General features: G+C 43.0%; 1 protein-coding gene across 3 annotated transcripts in view; it reads left to right on the plus strand.

Moving 5' to 3' along the window:
* Positions 1-18,523, plus strand: part of LOC142804124 (venom metalloproteinase antarease TserMP_A-like) — a 156,575-nt gene that overhangs the window by 90,770 nt on the left and 47,282 nt on the right. For all 3 annotated transcript variants that reach the window (XM_075890705.1, XM_075890707.1, XM_075890706.1), the window contains 3 exons: positions 3,020-3,128; positions 3,211-3,342; positions 13,373-13,523. In XM_075890705.1, the coding sequence (XP_075746820.1) occupies positions 3,020-3,128; positions 3,211-3,342; positions 13,373-13,523 (392 nt within the window). The remainder of the gene's footprint in view (positions 1-3,019; positions 3,129-3,210; positions 3,343-13,372; positions 13,524-18,523) is intronic.

An 18,523-nucleotide genomic window follows, 5' to 3' on the forward strand; every position in this document is an offset into this window, starting at 1 on the left:
GCACCGGTGGGGATGTCAGTGCCTGCTTGAGTTCTTGGAATGAGGCTCCGCATTGATCATTCCAATCGAAGGAACCGGTACTAGCAAGGAGCTTGTGGAGAGGAGCGGCAATAGTGGCAAAGTTGCGAATGAAGCGGCGAAAGTACGATGCGAGTCCAAGAAAACTGCGTAGTTCTTTGGAGCGAAAGGGTCGCGGAAAGTTGAGGACTGCGGAAATTTTGTCCGGATCGGGCTGGATGCCATCTTTAGTAACGAGATGTCCTAGTACTTTTATAGCTGTGTTGCCAAAATGGCACTTCCTTGTGTTTAGTTGAAGTCCAGCGTTGGAGAGACATGTAAGCACTTGATCTAGGCGTTGCAGATGATCATCAAAAGTGGAAGAAAACACGACGATATCATCGAGGTAGCATAGACAAGTTTTCCACTTGAGGCCACGAAGAACAGTGTCGATCATCCTTTCAAATGTGGCGGGAGCATTACATAGACCGAATGGCATTACGTTAAACTCGTAAAGACCGTCCGGCGTAGAAAAGGCGGTCTTTTCTTTGTCTGCTTCGTCTATATATATATATATATCTATATATATATATATATATATATATATATACATATATATATATATATATATATATATATATATATATATATAGCAGAGAATAATGCGAAAGAACGTAACGTATAGGGGAAGCTATTAGACCGAATTGTAATGTAAATGTGAAGAAATAAAAGTTGGTTTGAAAATAACTTGCCGAGGATTGAAACCGAACCTGCGACCTCTGACGAGTAACGCGTTATTCGAAAATCGCAGGTTTGGTTCCTGCCCGCGGCAAGTTATCTTTTCACCCACTTTTTTTTCTTCACATTTACACAACAATTACAACAATTCGGTCTAATAAATACCCCTATACTTTCGTAGGGATAGTTGTCTGCTAGATCTGATTATATAATGTCAAGAGAGCGAAATTGAGCTCTTAGTACACATTTCTTTCCCTTACGTATATATATATATATATATATATATATATATATATATATATATATATATATATATATATATATATATATGCAAGAACCCTGTTGTGCAAAGTCTGCCCTTCCGACACAATCGGTCAACAGTTTACTCCGACGAGTGTTAGCGGAAAGACATGCCTGTGCGTGAAAGCTCTTTTTTTTTTACTTTTTCACCCAGTGGGATATGAATCATTCACTTTCAACCGATACGAGGTAAAGTTTCACGCGAAGCTTCAAACGAACGCAACGGAAAGATTCAAAATGCTGCAAGAAGTCTGCAATTACTGCTGCAATTTTTTCTGGGTGAAGGGGCCAGTCAAGCTGTGAAAATGCAGCTTTTTTTTCTTCGCACCAAACCGCGTATACAGTGTATGCTCGTGTACTTGTCACGTGGTTGAATAGATTCAAACTCGAATTCAAATTCAAATTTTAATACAATGTGCGAATCCGGGAGGTCGCTTATTGCATTCAAGGAGGACCGGAAGAAGGTCGTTGTCGAGCACCGTTTTGGACACCCAAGAACTAGAACCGACGATAACGCTGATAGTGTGCGGGAAGGTTTGCTTTCCGACCGTTGATATAGCACCCAACAATGTACCATAAGTAGAAGTGGTCAACACAGGCCTGGATCTTCGCAACAAAACTAAAAGGCAGGTTGCGCTGGGAGGTTTAGCTCAATACACACGGTGCAGCTCCATGGTGACTATGTCCCTAGTCACATGTTATTTGTTATTACCAACTATATGGAAGAAAGTGACAATGGCGGTCAACGGTTCACCGCAAAGCCTTAAATTTGCTTCGTGAAACACCTTTTTTGTTTCCCCGATGTCGGAATAAACCGAAGGAAAGCATTGGGAGAGCTCGGAAACTATCAAAAGTGTGTTACACGTTCCTCACAGATGTTCTTGTCGAGGACATGAGTTGTGTTTTCCAGAAATGCTTTGGAAGCTTGTACTGAGTATTCACTGAAACTCATCATCCATATTGCGCTGTGGTGTGGTGGGCTGGACGCCATTTGTATGTGTTCATGCAGCAGAGACCGATGCTTGCCACTGTTTTTATGTGACAAGTGTTGTGTGGTGTTCCTTGGCCTTCCTTGTCCACGTCTGTTGTTCATACATTACCGCGGCGTTCAAAATCTTCTTTGCTACTGCGTACGGTTCGGACTTGTATAAATGACTGGTTAGCTGCGCGTTGTTACTCATCACGTTGCCTCAAATGAACTATGCTCAACATTGTGGTTGATAGTTCTTCTGACCACATTATTAACGCGCCTAATGACTAAAGTTTTCAATGGGAAGAGTTCTATATCCTGCCTAACTTAAACTAGGACAGTGTGCGAATACAACAGATCTGGATCAAAGGCGCAGAGCTCTATAGCTGAGCTGAATTCGTCGCGAAGACCTGCACGAGGTGGCGTCGTACCACCGAGCTTGTTGGCTCACTGCTCAAACGCGTGAGCACGCCTTGCCAGGGCCAGCTATGCACGAGCAATGCACGCACAGAACTCCGTCAGCCTTGATCAGTCGCCATGGCGGCAGTGACGTTGGAGTACCTCTGAGTGGCGGACCTTCAAGGGAGACAAAGACAAATAATCGTTTAGCTAACGCGACTTGACACTACGAGGACGATTCTGCCGCGACAAACATGAGGCCCATATAGGTAACTTGGTTGCAGATCTAGTAATCAGTAACAAGCAAGTGTGACGGACAGGGCGCAAAAGAGCGATCGATTACTTGCTCTTCAGTTTATTTTTCAGATATCTTTTTGAACACAGCATTTCAAAAAATTTTACCCTTTTCTCGAACTAAAATTATATTTTACCCGAAAAATAGGCAGTGAAATTTTGGCGGACTTATATCCTGTAAGAACTTCAAGAAACTCACGTTGGAAATGCATCAATGCGACTGTGGCAGTGTATTGTTTTGAACAGTGTATGTTTTGAAATTTTGTGCCTAGCGAAATGTAACAAGAAAATAAATTGGGTAGCTAAAATGATTACCTGCAGGGCTTGCATTTCTCGGCCAAGTGTGTCGCAGCGGTCGTGTCGGTCAAGGTGAAGACACAGCCACTTCCTACTCCGGAGTGCGAACGATGGCTCACGAGTTGGCACATATGTAAGTCTGATCATCCCCATAAGGAGAGTTGGCACCAGCACTTATTATGTGAAAGAAAGTAATACGAGTTCTCATTTTGCAGAATGGGAGCTCCACACGACGAGACTCCGAAGTGTCCCTGGAAGCTCGGATACCTCATGAGCTATATTGACGGAGGTGAAAGGCAGTACCGGCTGTCTTCATGCAGTGAAGAACGTATACGGGGTGCATTGGTGTAAGCTGAATCACTATATTTTCACCCATGAGCTTTGATTACATTCCACTCAGATGCATTGCAGTGAGACCGTTTCATAACCATCCACATCATCCCATAACGATTAGTGAGAGTGCATAATCTTACACTCGGGCACAAATGCAGCTATTGAGATTGCATAATCTACACTCGGGCACAAAAACAAGTGGTGTTACACACACAGATTCTTACTTTGTGTTGATGATCCGTGTGGTGAGATAAGTAATAAGGTCTTGACATGAATTGCGGATGTAATGTGGGATAGTGATACAACCTATGAAAGAATGATAAGCGAGAGACCTTACGTCTTGAAGCTAGTGATTTGAGATGCAGATGTGATTTCATTGTTGCGCTGGATGTTTAGTTTTAGTCCCATAGAATAAATCATGAAAAGTTGCTTTGGATTAGTTCAATAGATTGAATAAGATTGTGGTGATAATGGTACCATATAGTTGAAGCATACTCTTGTTTTCGCTTTACCAATGTTTCATAACGTTGTACCTTTGATGATGATGGAGTGCGAGAAAGGTTACGGCTCAAATAACCCAACAAACGAATGGCTTGATTGGTTATGTATTCGATATGTGTATTTCATGTTTAGTTGGATGTTCTATGCACACCCAACTATCTATATGCATTCGTTCTTTCTAATGAAATGTTAATCAAATGGTTTATGGGCGGGTTACTTTTCGATATAGATATTCTCATAAATTTAAACTTTTTAATGACAAGCTCCATTTGCCACAGATGACACCAATTTAAAACGTTATTTAAATGGGATTGAAGAGTAGAGATATCTTATGGTGAAGTTATTATTTTAAAATTTACGCTATCATCAAAAAAAGCGTATATTAGAGGTAAATACTAAAGTAAGGTCATTAATGTAGATACGGAATAAAAGAGGCCCCAGGACTAAACCGTGGGGCACTCCGAACTGAACGATGTTGCCTGGCAAGCCATTTTCATTAGCTGTTACGAACTGGAAACGATTAACAAGGAACGACTCCTTTGTCCTTGTCCGCGCAAATCCCTCATCAGGAAGTTTTCCGGAGGTAGAAGCAATCCTTACAATGAAGCCCCTGGTGTCGACGTCCTACGCACCACAGGAGCGCATTTAATTCGAGTAGCCATCATGGCTTCCCCAGCGACATCGCCACCTGAACTCACAATACATAAAATATTTAGCACATGCACCATTTTCCAGTGGATCGCTCGCGTGCTTCACTCAAAGCTTTCAGATTTCCGACAGCTGGTGCGAGCGTACCAATTCCCTTCATCGTCATCTCTCAATTACGAGTCGGGCCATATTTCAGAATGAACGGTTATTATTGTCATCGTTCAAAATGCCTTGGCCATATCAGCAGATCACTCATAGGCTTTCGCAAAGACATTCCGGCCTCCGAGATCGGCATCCAACCTCACAACAACAATGAGTATTCATGCGCCATCACAACAATCAGTAAACAAGAATACACACTCATTGGAGTATTCCTGGAACCAGGCAACTCTGCCGATGCTTCAAGACTCGAAAATTTATTTTCAAGAACACCTTTTTCACACATCATTTGTGGAAACTTCAATGCCCACAATGAAATACGGGGCAGCTCACACACTTGTGCGCGAGGAACCAAGCTCGCAGAGCTACTCTCGAAACATTCCATTAAATCTCCGAAAGACAGCAGCATCACATATCTATGAGGCTTTTCGACTACCAGTAGCATCAAAGTCACCTTCATAACAAGCTCAGTATTCCGTAACTTCCACTGGTGCACCGACTTGGAAACACGGGGGAGTGATCATTACCCAATCATGATATCAGCTGTTGGTGCGAAGATGTCATCAAAGATATTGATTAAAAGATGTACTGATTTGGATGCATTCAAAGACGCCGTTAGCGCAGATATTACTGCTGCCACCAAGGACGAAGAATTACTCACTACGATGTCTCATCGCCTAAAAGCATGCACGCGTCTTTCAGCTAAGAATGACAGATTTTCGTCAAATGATGAGGAGTTTGAAAAACTGTGTGCTATTCGCAGGCGAGCTGAAAGGAAAGTATTGCGCAAAAAGTTTCTTGAAGACCTTCAATTCTACCGACAGACATAACGTCTTATCCGGTGTTACCCAGATAAACGTAGCTGGCAACGATGGCGCGACTTTTGCTCCACACTGGACGTTCATCAACCGGTAGCTAAAATATGGCGGGTCTTTAGAGGTATGCGAACCCCACTCTGACAGCTTCACCCTTTCACCGCACTGTCTCTTCACGAACAGAAACCTCTGAAAGAGCTGTAAGAAGGATACCGCACACTGTTATCATCAACTTCAATACCATGGAGCTCTTCCGCAAACAAGTCTGACATCTCAGTAGTGCCAGTATTGGATTTGCCATTCACAAGTAAAGAACAGAACACCGCACTCAGCGAATCAAACAGGCAATCATCACCCGGTCACGATTAAATAAGCTATGAAGCCATCGCAAAGTTAGCCCACACATCCCGCCTACGGCTCCAGGAATATTATAATTCTTCATGGCTGTCTAGTGAGGTTCCCGCAGAATGGAAACTGGCTTAAATAGTGCCCATTTTGGAACCTTCAAAGCAGTCAACAAGCTACGCCCCTTTCCGACCCGTTGACCTGCTTAGTTGCGTTGGCAAGCTTATGAAGCGAATAGTTCATAAACGAATGACTTAACTTTTAGAAAGCCAGGACAAATTATTCTCAAGAAATGAACGTATTCCGTCGAGGCAAATCAGCTATCGATAATTTCACCACCCTCGTCTCTTCACTTCAAGAAGACCTCTTTGCTGGACGCATTCCCATAACTATCTTTCTCAACATCAAAGCAGCTTTTGACTCTGTCTTTCACCATGCTATTCTTGCAGCCATGGTCAGTCTTAGCCTTGGAGGAAGACTGTATAAATGGGTTGAGATCTATTTGAAAGAACGAAAGATATATATATATATATATATATATATATATGTGTGTGTGTGTGTGTGTGTGTTTGTGTGCACTCCAAAATGGTCCCACACAGATCTAGAATAGGGCATACCCCAGGGTGCAGTGCTCAGTCCACTCCTTTTCAACATCACTCTGATATATATACCAACGATATTGCCGCGAGGAGTGAACATCACAATTTACGCCAACGATATCAGTACCTGCAGTACTTCAAACTCGCGTTTGGTTACCAAACAATGCCTTCAAAAGGCTTTACAGAACCTTTTCGCGTATTTGGCTCCCCTGGGTATGCACTTCTCTCCAGAAAAGAGCACAGCCGTGGCATCCACGAGAAAGCAAAGGACCAAGTATCGTCTTCTCCTCGGTGGCCGGCCACCGACCTATGTACAGTCTCAGCCATTTCTTGGAATAGTCATCGACAGAAGTATTTCCTGGTCTCCTCAGGTGAATAAACTTCGAGCGAGAATAGCTGCGGCACCACAACTCTTCAAATTCATGGCGGGAACGCGACGGGGATGCAAGTGCCATCAATAGTCCTCCTTGAGAAAGCGTATATTGAAAGAATCTTGCGTTATTACCTATGGGTGCTTCACTGATTATCGCCAACAAACAAGAGAACTTTCGAGGGCGTACGAAACAATTGCCTACAAATCTGGCTAGGCCTTCCGAAGAGCTCATCAGGCTCGGGAACTATAGCGGAAGCAGGATGTCTTCCGCTAGATGTCATCTGCACTCAAGAAATATGGCACTCTCACTTCCGCCATGTCATACACGTGAAGAAGCATTTTCTGTGCCGCATACATCTCGCCCACAGCAATGCAGCATTCTGCCAAGCTGTGCAAATGCAGCAACTTACTGCTATCAGACAGCGGAAGGACGCTTTCACCTCTTGATATTAAACAGTGTGTCCCAGGAATCAATGAAGCGAAAAGGCGTATTGCACAGACCGCACTGCTGCAAACTACTCTCTTCTACTTAGCTCAGCATTACACTCAGCATTCTCATATCTATAGTGACGCCTCAACTACTCAGCAGATCTCGTCATATGCCCTCTAAGTTGCCTCTGGAGGACAAAGTCTATCCTATCGACTACAACGCAGGACATCATCAACGACAGCAGAACGTCATGGAATTAAAGAACCAGTCTTCTACACCGAACCCGATGGGTGAACACCGAATGGGTGAAACACCGAACCGATGGGTGATCTTCACCGACTTTCGAGGAGCTCTACAAACACTATTCAGCCTCGAAAAGAAAACAAATTATCACCCGATTTCATTTAATATAGCATACTTACACCAATTGGCTACTATCGCGAGTCACGCTATCACATTTCAATGCATACTGGCTGATTGCGGTATACTGGCCAATGAAAAAGCAGATGAAGCGGCCCGAGAAAGACTTCAAAAGCAAATTACAGGTCAACCTATTTCACTAAATCAACTGCTTCTCAGCTGGCGAAAAGGCTTGCTTCCGAAGAAAAGAAGAGGCTATGGAACCCCCCGACACATCATTCTGCCTTTTTCACTCTATCGACCTACATCTAAGGACTAGACTCCGATACCGAATTCCTCGACACGTGAAAACTTTTTACCACCATCTCTGGCTAAACAGTGCTTATGGAAACAATTTACGGTATCGCTTCGGTCAAGTAGACAGTCCATACTGCAATAACGGTGGCTAAATAGAAACTGTAAAACATATCTTGTTTGAGTGCCGAGCGTATGCCGATGAGCGTGCGCCCTATGAACACTGCATGCATCTGTTAACCCAAAGAACTTTATCAGTTGATTTTGTCCTGGGACGTTTCCCCAGCTTTACGCAACAGAGACAAGCGATGTAACTTCTATTCGCGTATTTAGACAATATCGGTTGGCTAGACAAACTGAAGGGGCGCCTAGAAAACTGAAATCATGCTGTCAGCACACGTCCTCACCCAAGATACAGAAAAATGTCTGTATATTTACTTTTTTTCTATTTTAATTCTCAATATTTTTTCTCTTTCTTTTGCCTTTCAGTCCCCAATCCCCTTCCCCACGCAGAGTAGCAAGTCAGCGACACACACGCCGGCTAAATTCTCTGCTTTTCAATAAAGAGCTCTCTCTCTCTCTCTCTTGTTCAATTCATTTTACAAAGTTACGATCAAGGTTTAGTATGCTAAGTTTACGAAGTAAAAGTTCATGGCTTACCTCACCAAATGTTTCGAAAAGTCTAAATAAATGCAATCAGCAAGAAATGGGTGGTCAAGTAGCTGGTGTGAATTGTGAGTGAAAGACAATAATTGAGACTCACAAGAAAAGGTTTTCTGAAAGCCGCGTTTTTAATGCGTAAAAATATGTTATATTCAAGAAAATGGATCAGACTAGTGAAAATAACATGTTCAAGCAATTTACAGCAGCGGCTAGTTACTGATATGGGATGGTGGTTTGCAGGCGAGGTTTTGCTTCCAGATTTATGTAAAAGAATAACTCTTCCCCTTTTCCACAAAAGTAGAAGAGAGGATGTGTCAAGTGATTGCTGAAAACTTTTAGTCAGTACGATAGAGCTATCTCGGCTGCTGACCCGCAGGTCGCGGGTTCGATTCCCGGCTGCGGCGGCTGCATTTCCGATGGAGGCGGAAATGTTAGAGGCCCGTGTACTCAGATTTGGGTGCACGTTAAAGAACCCCAGGTGGTCAAAATTTCCGGAGCCCTCCACTACGGCGTCTCTCATAATCAAATGGTGGTTTTGGGACGTTAAACCCCACAAATCAATCAACGATAGAGCTATACAAGGAGTTGTTTTCAAAGAATTTGGCATAGATATTATCACATCCAGGAGAATTCATTTTCAATGTATCTATCAGCCGAAGTACACCAGCAACCTCAACAATTATCGGAGACATCGGTAAATAGTAAGTGAAAAATGCAGTCCTCAATACATTGCCGCTTATGTTAGATTCAAATTCTTATGTTTTTCTCATTCCATCATATCTTTCTCTTCTTTATATACACTACGCTATTGCGAAAACCGCGCGCCACTGGAACCAGCGTCCGGCGCCATGCCTGATTATAAGCCCAGTATCGCGCTTGGTACTGAGACGCTAAAGCGGCATGTTACTGGGAGGCACTGGTTACTGTGCGCATATGGCTTCACAGGGTTAAAACGGGGGTGTTTGTTCGCTATACGTAAACAAATATATAAGTGAAAGAAGCGCACACTCACCTTAAAAATGGAAAGAAACTAAGAAAAAAATAAAATGCGTTCCGATAAGATTAAAAATATCCACCTCCTGATTTCTAACCAAGTACTTTACTCACTACGCCCAACAGAGCACAATAAATATGTTGTAAAATGACTAGTTATCCAAGGAACACGCCATTGGGCTTCATGTTTACAAGTCGCACAGTCAAGATTGGCGCAATATTCCTTTCTGCATAACCATTGCATCTTTACTCTTTACTCGACACTGAGTCACTGACGAACGGCTTCCGGGCACCGAATGACGTGCAGATAATGGCAAGAATGTAAAGTTTTTTGCTGAATCCACTTCTCAATTCTGAAACATCTTTAATAGTTTGGAGGAGCAACCACAGAATGTCAGCTGTTGCTACGCATAGTTTCTTTTTCTCTGATAGTTGCTTCTCACTCTTGCTACTGATGAACATGTACAGATGATTTAAAACGATTATTCGGTACATATGCGCTCACATGATTGAATATTGAGTAGTTTTCTCGCGCAAGCGACGATACAGTAATATACAGACCGCGCCATAATGTAGATTTGCAGTTATATCGATACCCACAACTTAAAAACTGCCCACACAAGAACTAATTAAATTCACTGATTATGCAAGTGGATTGGTTGACTAAGGCTTATGAAATGACCTGCTGAAGAATGCGTGTTCATACAAGCACCGGCTAGTGCGCGGCCGGCAGCTCTCTGTGAGCGCCTGCGTTGCTATAGAAGCGCGACGCATCAATAGTCATCGATCCTTGTGCGAGCCCCGTACATTAGAAAAAGTAGTCAGTTTAGGTTGACAGATGTATAAACTGTACTTTACAGTCATTCCTACACTTTAGAGCTGTGCGGGCTTCAAGCAAAAAATCACCGGTAGCATGTACACCTACGCGGACGGAACGATAGGCTCACTTCTCGCTGGGGCTGGGCGCTCGGAAAGGCCACTCTCGAAGCAGCAGAGTTGCGATGCTTGAAGTTTCGGCTCTAACGACGATATTCTTTCTTTTTATCTTCAGAATACTTCCAACTGTTGCCTAAATTAGGTGAAAGGGCAGGAATTACCATAAATGCGTTTCTGGTGGGGATATATTGAGCGAAAGCTGCTTTTCAGGCCTCCGCTGACAATACAGCGGGCGTGCCATTGTACAGATAGGCAGTTATAGCGATACAAACAATTCAAAAGCCACCCGAGAAAACGATAATGCCATACACTGAAAAAGTATGCCAGTGTGTTCGCTAAAGCGTACAAAATTACCGACTAAAATTGCGTGTTCTTGCATACGAGTCAGAAAAGTACCGGCTACCGCGCCCAGCAGCCTTCGGTGACAGCCTGCGTTGCAGAAAGCACAATGCATAGATCGTCGTCGCTCCTCGTTCGGGCACCACACGCAAGAACAAATAATTCCTTTAGGTTGAAGGATGTATAAACTATACGTTACAGTCATTCTTACACTTTAGAATTGTGTGTAATAAAAGCAAGAAGCACCGGTATTAGATACACCGATGCGGCCAGCAGGAAGGCCTAATTCTAGCTTACGGGGCACTAGGTAAGACCGCTCTCGAAGAAGCTGAATTAAGATGCTTGAAGTGTCTGTATTTGAGTTTCGGAACATTTCTAATTGCTACCTGAAGTATTTTCAGACATGCATTCCCGGTTTGGCTATGTCTAACGACAGCTGTTTTTCTCGTCTCCACTGGAAAAGCTCGTGAAGCGTCGAGAGAGCTCATTTACTTCTCCTCAACTTTGCGGCGTAAACGAGTTCCGGTTTCTGTTAGACGTAGTGACCAGCTCTCAGATTTGCAACACGATCTGCAGCACGGAAGTGTTACAACAATACATCATTGATGCGAAATTCATATATAATCAATATGCCGGAACCATGCAGAAAAGAGCAGTAATTGCCGCAATACACGTGCACTGCAAGACATAACGCTGTTGTTGACACTACGTGAAATATAAAAATAAAACGTACTAGTAAGGAAATTGTTCAGCGGTGTCTGCTTTAGGCTTTTAACACATTTATCGCCTAATTTCAAAGAAAAACATTTAAAATAACAGTGATTTCGCATATCACAGGTCATGATCATAATGTGTTATATGCGAAATACCGAGGCACTCTCTAATTGGTTAGGCTAGCATTCATCCGTGCCATCGAAACGAGCGTTTTATAATCAACGATACCGAAACATACCACTGCATACGGTACATAAACGTGCACGCGGCACTGGTACAGACAGTGTGCTCAAGTATGCACCAGTGAACTCCAGTGAGAATGCCCGCATTTCCAGCGCATCCCAGTGTGCACCAGTGGCACAGCGGTCAATATAGCGCCCCAGCTGTTTCCCAGTGCACCCTGCACAGTGCCAGCAAATACCAGCATGTACGAATGTTTCCAGCGCTTACCGGTATCAAAAAACGTACTGGCATCACGCTGGGGACGCTGTTTGTTGCTATAGGATGTACATGTTTTAAAGTTGTTTTTATTACCACCCCCCCCCCATCACGCAATGCTTCGAGGGCTTCTAAGGTACTTTAAAATAAATAAATAGATAAATAGGTACGTGGTCAACATAAATACCGCGTACCATCAGGCCTATCTACGCGCTAACTGGTAGCATAATGTTCAGTGGCCCGTGTTTTTTATCAGTTTAATGTGCCTTCTACGCCGAACAAATCTACGCTGTGCCTTCTACGCTGAACATGCCTTTTACGCTGAACAAAGTTAAAAATAACGAAGAGTTATGGAGAGTACAAGTATGGTTTAAACGAAACCACCTAAATATCAACACAGAGAAAACTAAATACATGGTATTTCACTCTAGGAAAAAAGAACTCGACTTTCCAGGTTTCAACCTGGTTTTAGATACGGCACTGCTACAGCCACTAGCCTCGTTTAAGTACTGAGGGGTCATGTGTGACTCGGACATGAACTGGAAATCGCATATAGAAAAGACACGCTCCAAGCTAGCATATGGGTGTCACACGCTACTAAAAGGCCGTGAATGTTTTGGCGCATCGATCTTGCGCTTCCTATATTTTGCATTCGTGCAGAGTCACTCGAGCTACTACTGTATAGCATCGAGGGGCAGTACATATAAAATTCATTTGAAATGTATTAGCCGCCTGCAAAAGAGGGCAGTCCAGATTATTACATACTCAAACAGGACGGATACTGCAAAACCACTATTTCAAATGATGCGTGTACTTCCACTGGACCCTGTTCACGTGTCTAGTGTTGCTGATATAGTGCATGGTATATTAAAACGTGATGACCCATTCCCATTAAGCACCTTTACGTTACCCGCGCACTGTACAAGAGCTGCAGCGAATCGCTGTTTTAATTTACCGGTAGCCAGAAATTCCTACGGTCGGAGGCTCATAGAATTTCACGGCGCCTTCATATGGAATGCGATACCGATCGATGTGAAAGAGGCTAGTAATTTTTCATTGGCCATGAAGCATGCACTTCATGCGAACTCCCTAAGTAATACGTCTGTATAGTCATTTAGTATTATTATTATTATGATTAGTATTATTCTAGTGCTATTATTATTCTGTGCTATAAGTAGCTATGTTCTGCGCTATGTTTCTTTGTATAGTTAAATCATGTGTTTTTTGCTTTTTTTCTATTTTAAACATTGTATCCAGTTTGATGTCCATTGTCGCTGTGTAACCGCTTGCGCAAGTATGTAGGTATGTCACACAGTTGGTCTCTCTACTAGCCAGTTAGGCTATGAAACCAAACAAGTGTTTGCGAAGTTTTTTGTTACATAGATGTGAAAGTTACAATAAAAAAAGATCAGGAGTCATGCCACAATGCCTTTGCAGGAATCTCCCGGACCGTTGCTTTGATGAGCAGAGCCAGGTGAATTACATGTCCCGATACAGGAGGTACCCGGGTCAAACAGTACGCCCAGAACATTTCTGCAGAATGATTGCGAAGGTGTCCAAGAAAAATGTAAGAGTGATTCCGGAAAAGGTGAGTGGCCCAACGACAAAATTTTGTATTCAACCTTCCAAAGTATGACTGCATGTCGTAATCGTGGCTTCACTAATGAGGATAAGTAGCCGCTACACACGTTAAAAGAAGCTTCAGTTAGCGAGTGATTCCAGAATACCTACTTTTACCTGTTCACTAAAAATCAGTCCTTCTTAGCAGTTCTTTGTAGTCATCCCTTCGTCCTACAAGCCCACTTAGTGAACTTCTCAGTTGATCTTTGTAGTGCTTTAGTTAATTTGACAATTACATTATCTGATTTCAGTCATACGTTTGTAAACTTTTTACGCGCTAAACTCAACAGGGAAAGAAATGGCACAAGACCAGCGCACCTGTGTTCTGCCAATTCGTTCATCTTCGATTTTGTTTCACTCGAACACGTAAAAAAGTTTCCCTGATGTAGAGACGGATTCACTTTATTGCGCACCATGTCTTGATTTCATTCTCTCGTAAAAGCATGATTTTCTAAGAGTACTGCTGGTTGACTGTTCTGACTTCTTTCGATAGAATAGTGTCATGCACGAACAATGTTTGTATGTCTATTAGACGTTATGGGCCCCACAATATGACAGATGCTCAGTAGAGTGTCCCCTTTACCAGTGGATGCTACTGTACAACCAACTAGCCCCTACTCCGGCTCTTCTAGCAGTGATGTGTTTAAAAAGCTGATGTTGTTTCTTTAGGCTGTAGAAGTAATACTGGCATACGAACAGGGGAAACAGCAAGTCTCAATTGGTACATCACGCAATGCGTCGAGCGTGCGAAAGTGAGCCTATTTTTGTTGGAAAAATATCTGAAGAAGACAGTGCCACACACAATTACTTCATTTTATCGTTTGCTTTACGGGTGCGTTTTTCGTGCACATAATCTCGAAGCATTTCGTTGAAGAATTCAGTGGTTTCTGTATTGTAAAAAGATCTCTTAGTGTTCTTTATGACCTATCTCCGTAGAATACTTGTGCTATAATAGGTTGTTGGGGTCTGATCATGGCTGTGACACAAGCGCTACTTATTGGGAAGGTTTATGCTTGTGTTTTGTTGAAAAAGCAGCTGCAAGGTGCTTCCAGCGCAAGTAATGCGCTGGAAGCACCTTGCAGTGGGCACGGCGAAAACTCGAGAAGCGGACCATTAACCATGCGTCCCGCATTCTTGTTCCAGATGGCTTTGCTGCCAATTGTCGCTGCTTCTTGGACACCGCCGAATCGCACCTGCGCTTCGCATGCTTATGGAACAGGCGACAACTTCACGGAATTTGCCATCAACTGGACCTCGTATCTTGGACAGGATATCGGCAGCGCATGCGTGACATCGGCCAGTTCAACGCATATAAAAGAACAGCTTCAAATCGGATTCTTCAGTGGGCACGGCGAAAACTCGAGAAGCGGACCATTAACCATGCGTCCCGCATTCTTGTTCCAGATGGCTTTGCTGCCAATTGTCGCTGCTTCTTGGACACCGCCGAATCGCACCTGCGCTTCGCATGCTTATGGAACAGGCGACAACTTCACGGAATTTGCCATCAACTGGACCTCGTATCTTGGACAGGATATCGGCAGCGCATGCGTGACATCGGCCAGTTCAACGCATATAAAAGAACAGCTTCAAATCGGATTCTTCAGTGGGCACGGCGAAAACTCGAGAAGCGGACCATTAACCATGCGTCCCGCATTCTTGTTCCAGGTTAGTTGTGTTGGTTCATACTGTAGTGATGAAAGAGGTGTTGTTGTCGTGCCGTGCCCACGGACTTTGATTGCTTTGGCGTACGAGTGCTACCATGTGTGCAAACTGCTACTCTGTGGTGATGTGGAATTGAATCCAGGTCCTACCAATACTGAAATGCTCCAGACACTGATACAGGGCCAGCAGGCTATTAGGGAAGATTTAGCAGAGCTTAAACAGCGGTTGGAAGTTGCCGAGAAAAGTGTTAGCTCTTTCTCGACCCGAATGACCAAATTAGAAACAAATGTAAGAGAAATAGCCCGGAAAGTGGACAGTTTTGAAACTCTCAACAATTCGGTTGAAAAAATTCAGCAAACACTCATGCTGCAGCAGGAAAAGCTTACAGATCTGGAAGACCGGAGTCGGATGTCGAACCTTGTTGTGTTTGGCATAGAGGAGCGAGCGAATGAAACGGAGGATGTTCTACGGCAGAAAGTAATAAAAGAGGTGTTCGAGGATAGGCTCGGCGTAAAGTGCTTGTCTGTTGCTAGAATACACCGTTTGGGAAAACGTGCTGGAAAGCGACCTGTAATTCTGTTTTTTCAAAATTATACGGAAAAACAGGAAGTGCTGCGGAACTGCAAAAAGCTGAAGGGAACACAAATTTCCGTGCAAAATGACTTTTCTGCTGACACGCTAAGAAAACGAAAACTGCTATGGCAAAGCGCCAAAGTCGAGAAAGAGCAAGGCAAGAGGATTGCGCTGGTAAAGGATAAATTGCGTGTTGATTCACAGTTCTACGCATGGGATGATGTTTCGAACACGCGTGTCATTGTTCGATCTGGCAAAGATCCTACGCAAACAGCGTAGCTTTCACCGTCTGCATTTAAGAACCTTCGTATGCTCTCTTTCAACGCAAGAAGCATTGTGAACAAAGCGGATAAATTAGAACTATTGCTTTTGACGTACGACCCTCATGTGGTTGTTATCACTGAGACTTGGTTGCATGATGGTGTACGAGATGACGAAATTATTCCTCCCGGCTATCAGATGCACAGGCGTGATCGAGGCACACGTGGCGGAGGAGTTGCGGTTATTTGTAAACTTGGTATTGATGTATGTTTGATCAATCAGATTGCCGATCACGAAAGCCTGTTCCTCAACGTCACTGTAAATGGTTTAACCTTTATGCTTTGTGTTGTTTATAAAGCCCCGGAAGTCTCAGATTCTTTTCTCGAACAGCTTTACGACCATCTCCTTTTAAACCGTACACGTCACATCATGATTACAGGTGACTTCAACCTTCCAGCTATCAAATGGAAGAACTTAGCTTACGGGCAATATAAATCGAGTGATGTTGTTTTAGACGCAATGTTAGCTCTGAACCTTGACCAAATTGTCTGTGAGCCTACGCGCAACAGTGCTGTCTTGGACTTATTCTTTGTCAGCGATATCTTTTTAAATGGTGTTATCACAGTTGAAAAAGGAGTGTCAGACCACAGTTTGTTGTTTTTCTCTTGGCCTTATCGATGCTCTGTAGTGCGTTCGAGTACACATTCAGTGGATGTCAAAGATTTTGATCGCGCTGATGATACAGCAATCACAGATTACTTAGACAGTGTACTAAGCTACAGCACGCACGATGATGTCCATGCATTGTGGATGCGATTTAAAAGTGCGGTCTGGTTCTCCATTCAGCAGTTTGTCCCCTTCCGGAAGGTACGCCAGAACCGTAAACATCCATGGATATCTCGGGAGATTATCCACATTAAACGCAGAATCAAGCGACTTAGAAAGCGTAAAAACGTAGCACCCGAAAAATTTGAGGTTTTGAAAAGAAATTTGGCGACCAAAGTAAATGATGCTAGGACACATTACTATCAAGTCACTCTCCCTTCATTCATTAAAGAAGATCCTGCTAAATTCTGGAGATTTCTGGCTCAAACCAATGAAACAGTGAATAGAATTAAACTGGACGGCAAATACGAAACTGACGGCTTCTTAATATCGCAGGCATTCAATGAATATTTTCACAGCGTCTTCACTTTTTCCAATGCTTATGTACCTCTGCCAGCTATTGTTAACGAGGTGAACATTCCCACTGTCACAAGGGAGGGTGTTTTGATTTTACTAAGAAAACTGAGCACCAAAAAAAGTATAGGACCAGACCAAATCCCAAATACATTTTTAAAGCGCTATTCTACACAGATAACTGATTTCTTGACAGAGGTATTTAATAAATCATTGCGTAGTGGTGAAGTTCCGGGTGACTGGAAGATTGCGCGTGTTGTGCCCATCCATAAGAAGGGAGATAAATCAATTGTTTCTAATTACAGACCGGTTTCCTTAACTTCAGTAAGTTGCAAGTTACTAGAACACATAGTGGCTCAAAATATTCAGTGCTTCTTAGCGGATAATAACATCTTGTCCCCTTGCCAACATGGATTTCTGAAGGGATTGTCCACAACAACGCAATTGGTTATAACTATCCATGATTTTATGGCAGTTTTAGATCGATCAGGGCAAACTGATATACTTCTACTCGATTTTTCTAAAGCGTTTGATAAGGTTCCGCATAGTAAATTACTTCTGAAATTACGTAACATAGGATTGCCGCTTTATCTTATTAAGTGGGTTGAATCTTATTTAACTAATAGAAAACAGTTCGTCGAAATTAAATCTAGTGTATCTGGGATGCTCAATGTCACTTCTGGTGTGCCACAGGGAAGTGTGTTGGGGCCACTATTATTCCTTATATATGTAAATGATTTAGTGCAAGCAATCCCTGACACAGTGTCTATTAAGCTTTTCGCGGATGATTGTGTTGTGTTTAAAGAAATAACCTGCTCTGACGACCATAACCTATTACAGCAAGCTCTTCGCAACATTGAATGCTGGTGCGCAGCATGGGACATGGAATTAAACGTTGATAAAACAGTGCTCATAAATATAACGCGAAAAACAAATCCTAGTGTGTTTACCTACAATATTCATGGCTCACCCATTCAATCGGTAACGCAGTATAAGTATTTAGGGATCACTCTTTCAAGTGATATGACGTGGCGAGCACACATTTCGTCAATATGCACTTCAGCTTTTCGGAAGCTGTGCTTTTTGAAAAGGAAGCTTGCAAAGGCAACTGTGAATGTTAAACTTCAAGCGTATAATGCAATTATCAGACCTAAATTGGAGTATGCGTCCGTTGTATGGGATCCGTACACGAAAAAAGACATACAGAGCTTAGAAGCGCTACAAAAGAAAGCCATCAGATTTATATTCAATAAGTACAAAAGACTAGATTCACCAACTCAACTCATGAATGCT

This window comes from Rhipicephalus microplus, chromosome 3 (genome assembly GCF_043290135.1).
Source record: "Rhipicephalus microplus isolate Deutch F79 chromosome 3, USDA_Rmic, whole genome shotgun sequence".
NCBI classification, from domain to species: Eukaryota; Metazoa; Arthropoda; class Arachnida; order Ixodida; family Ixodidae; genus Rhipicephalus; species Rhipicephalus microplus.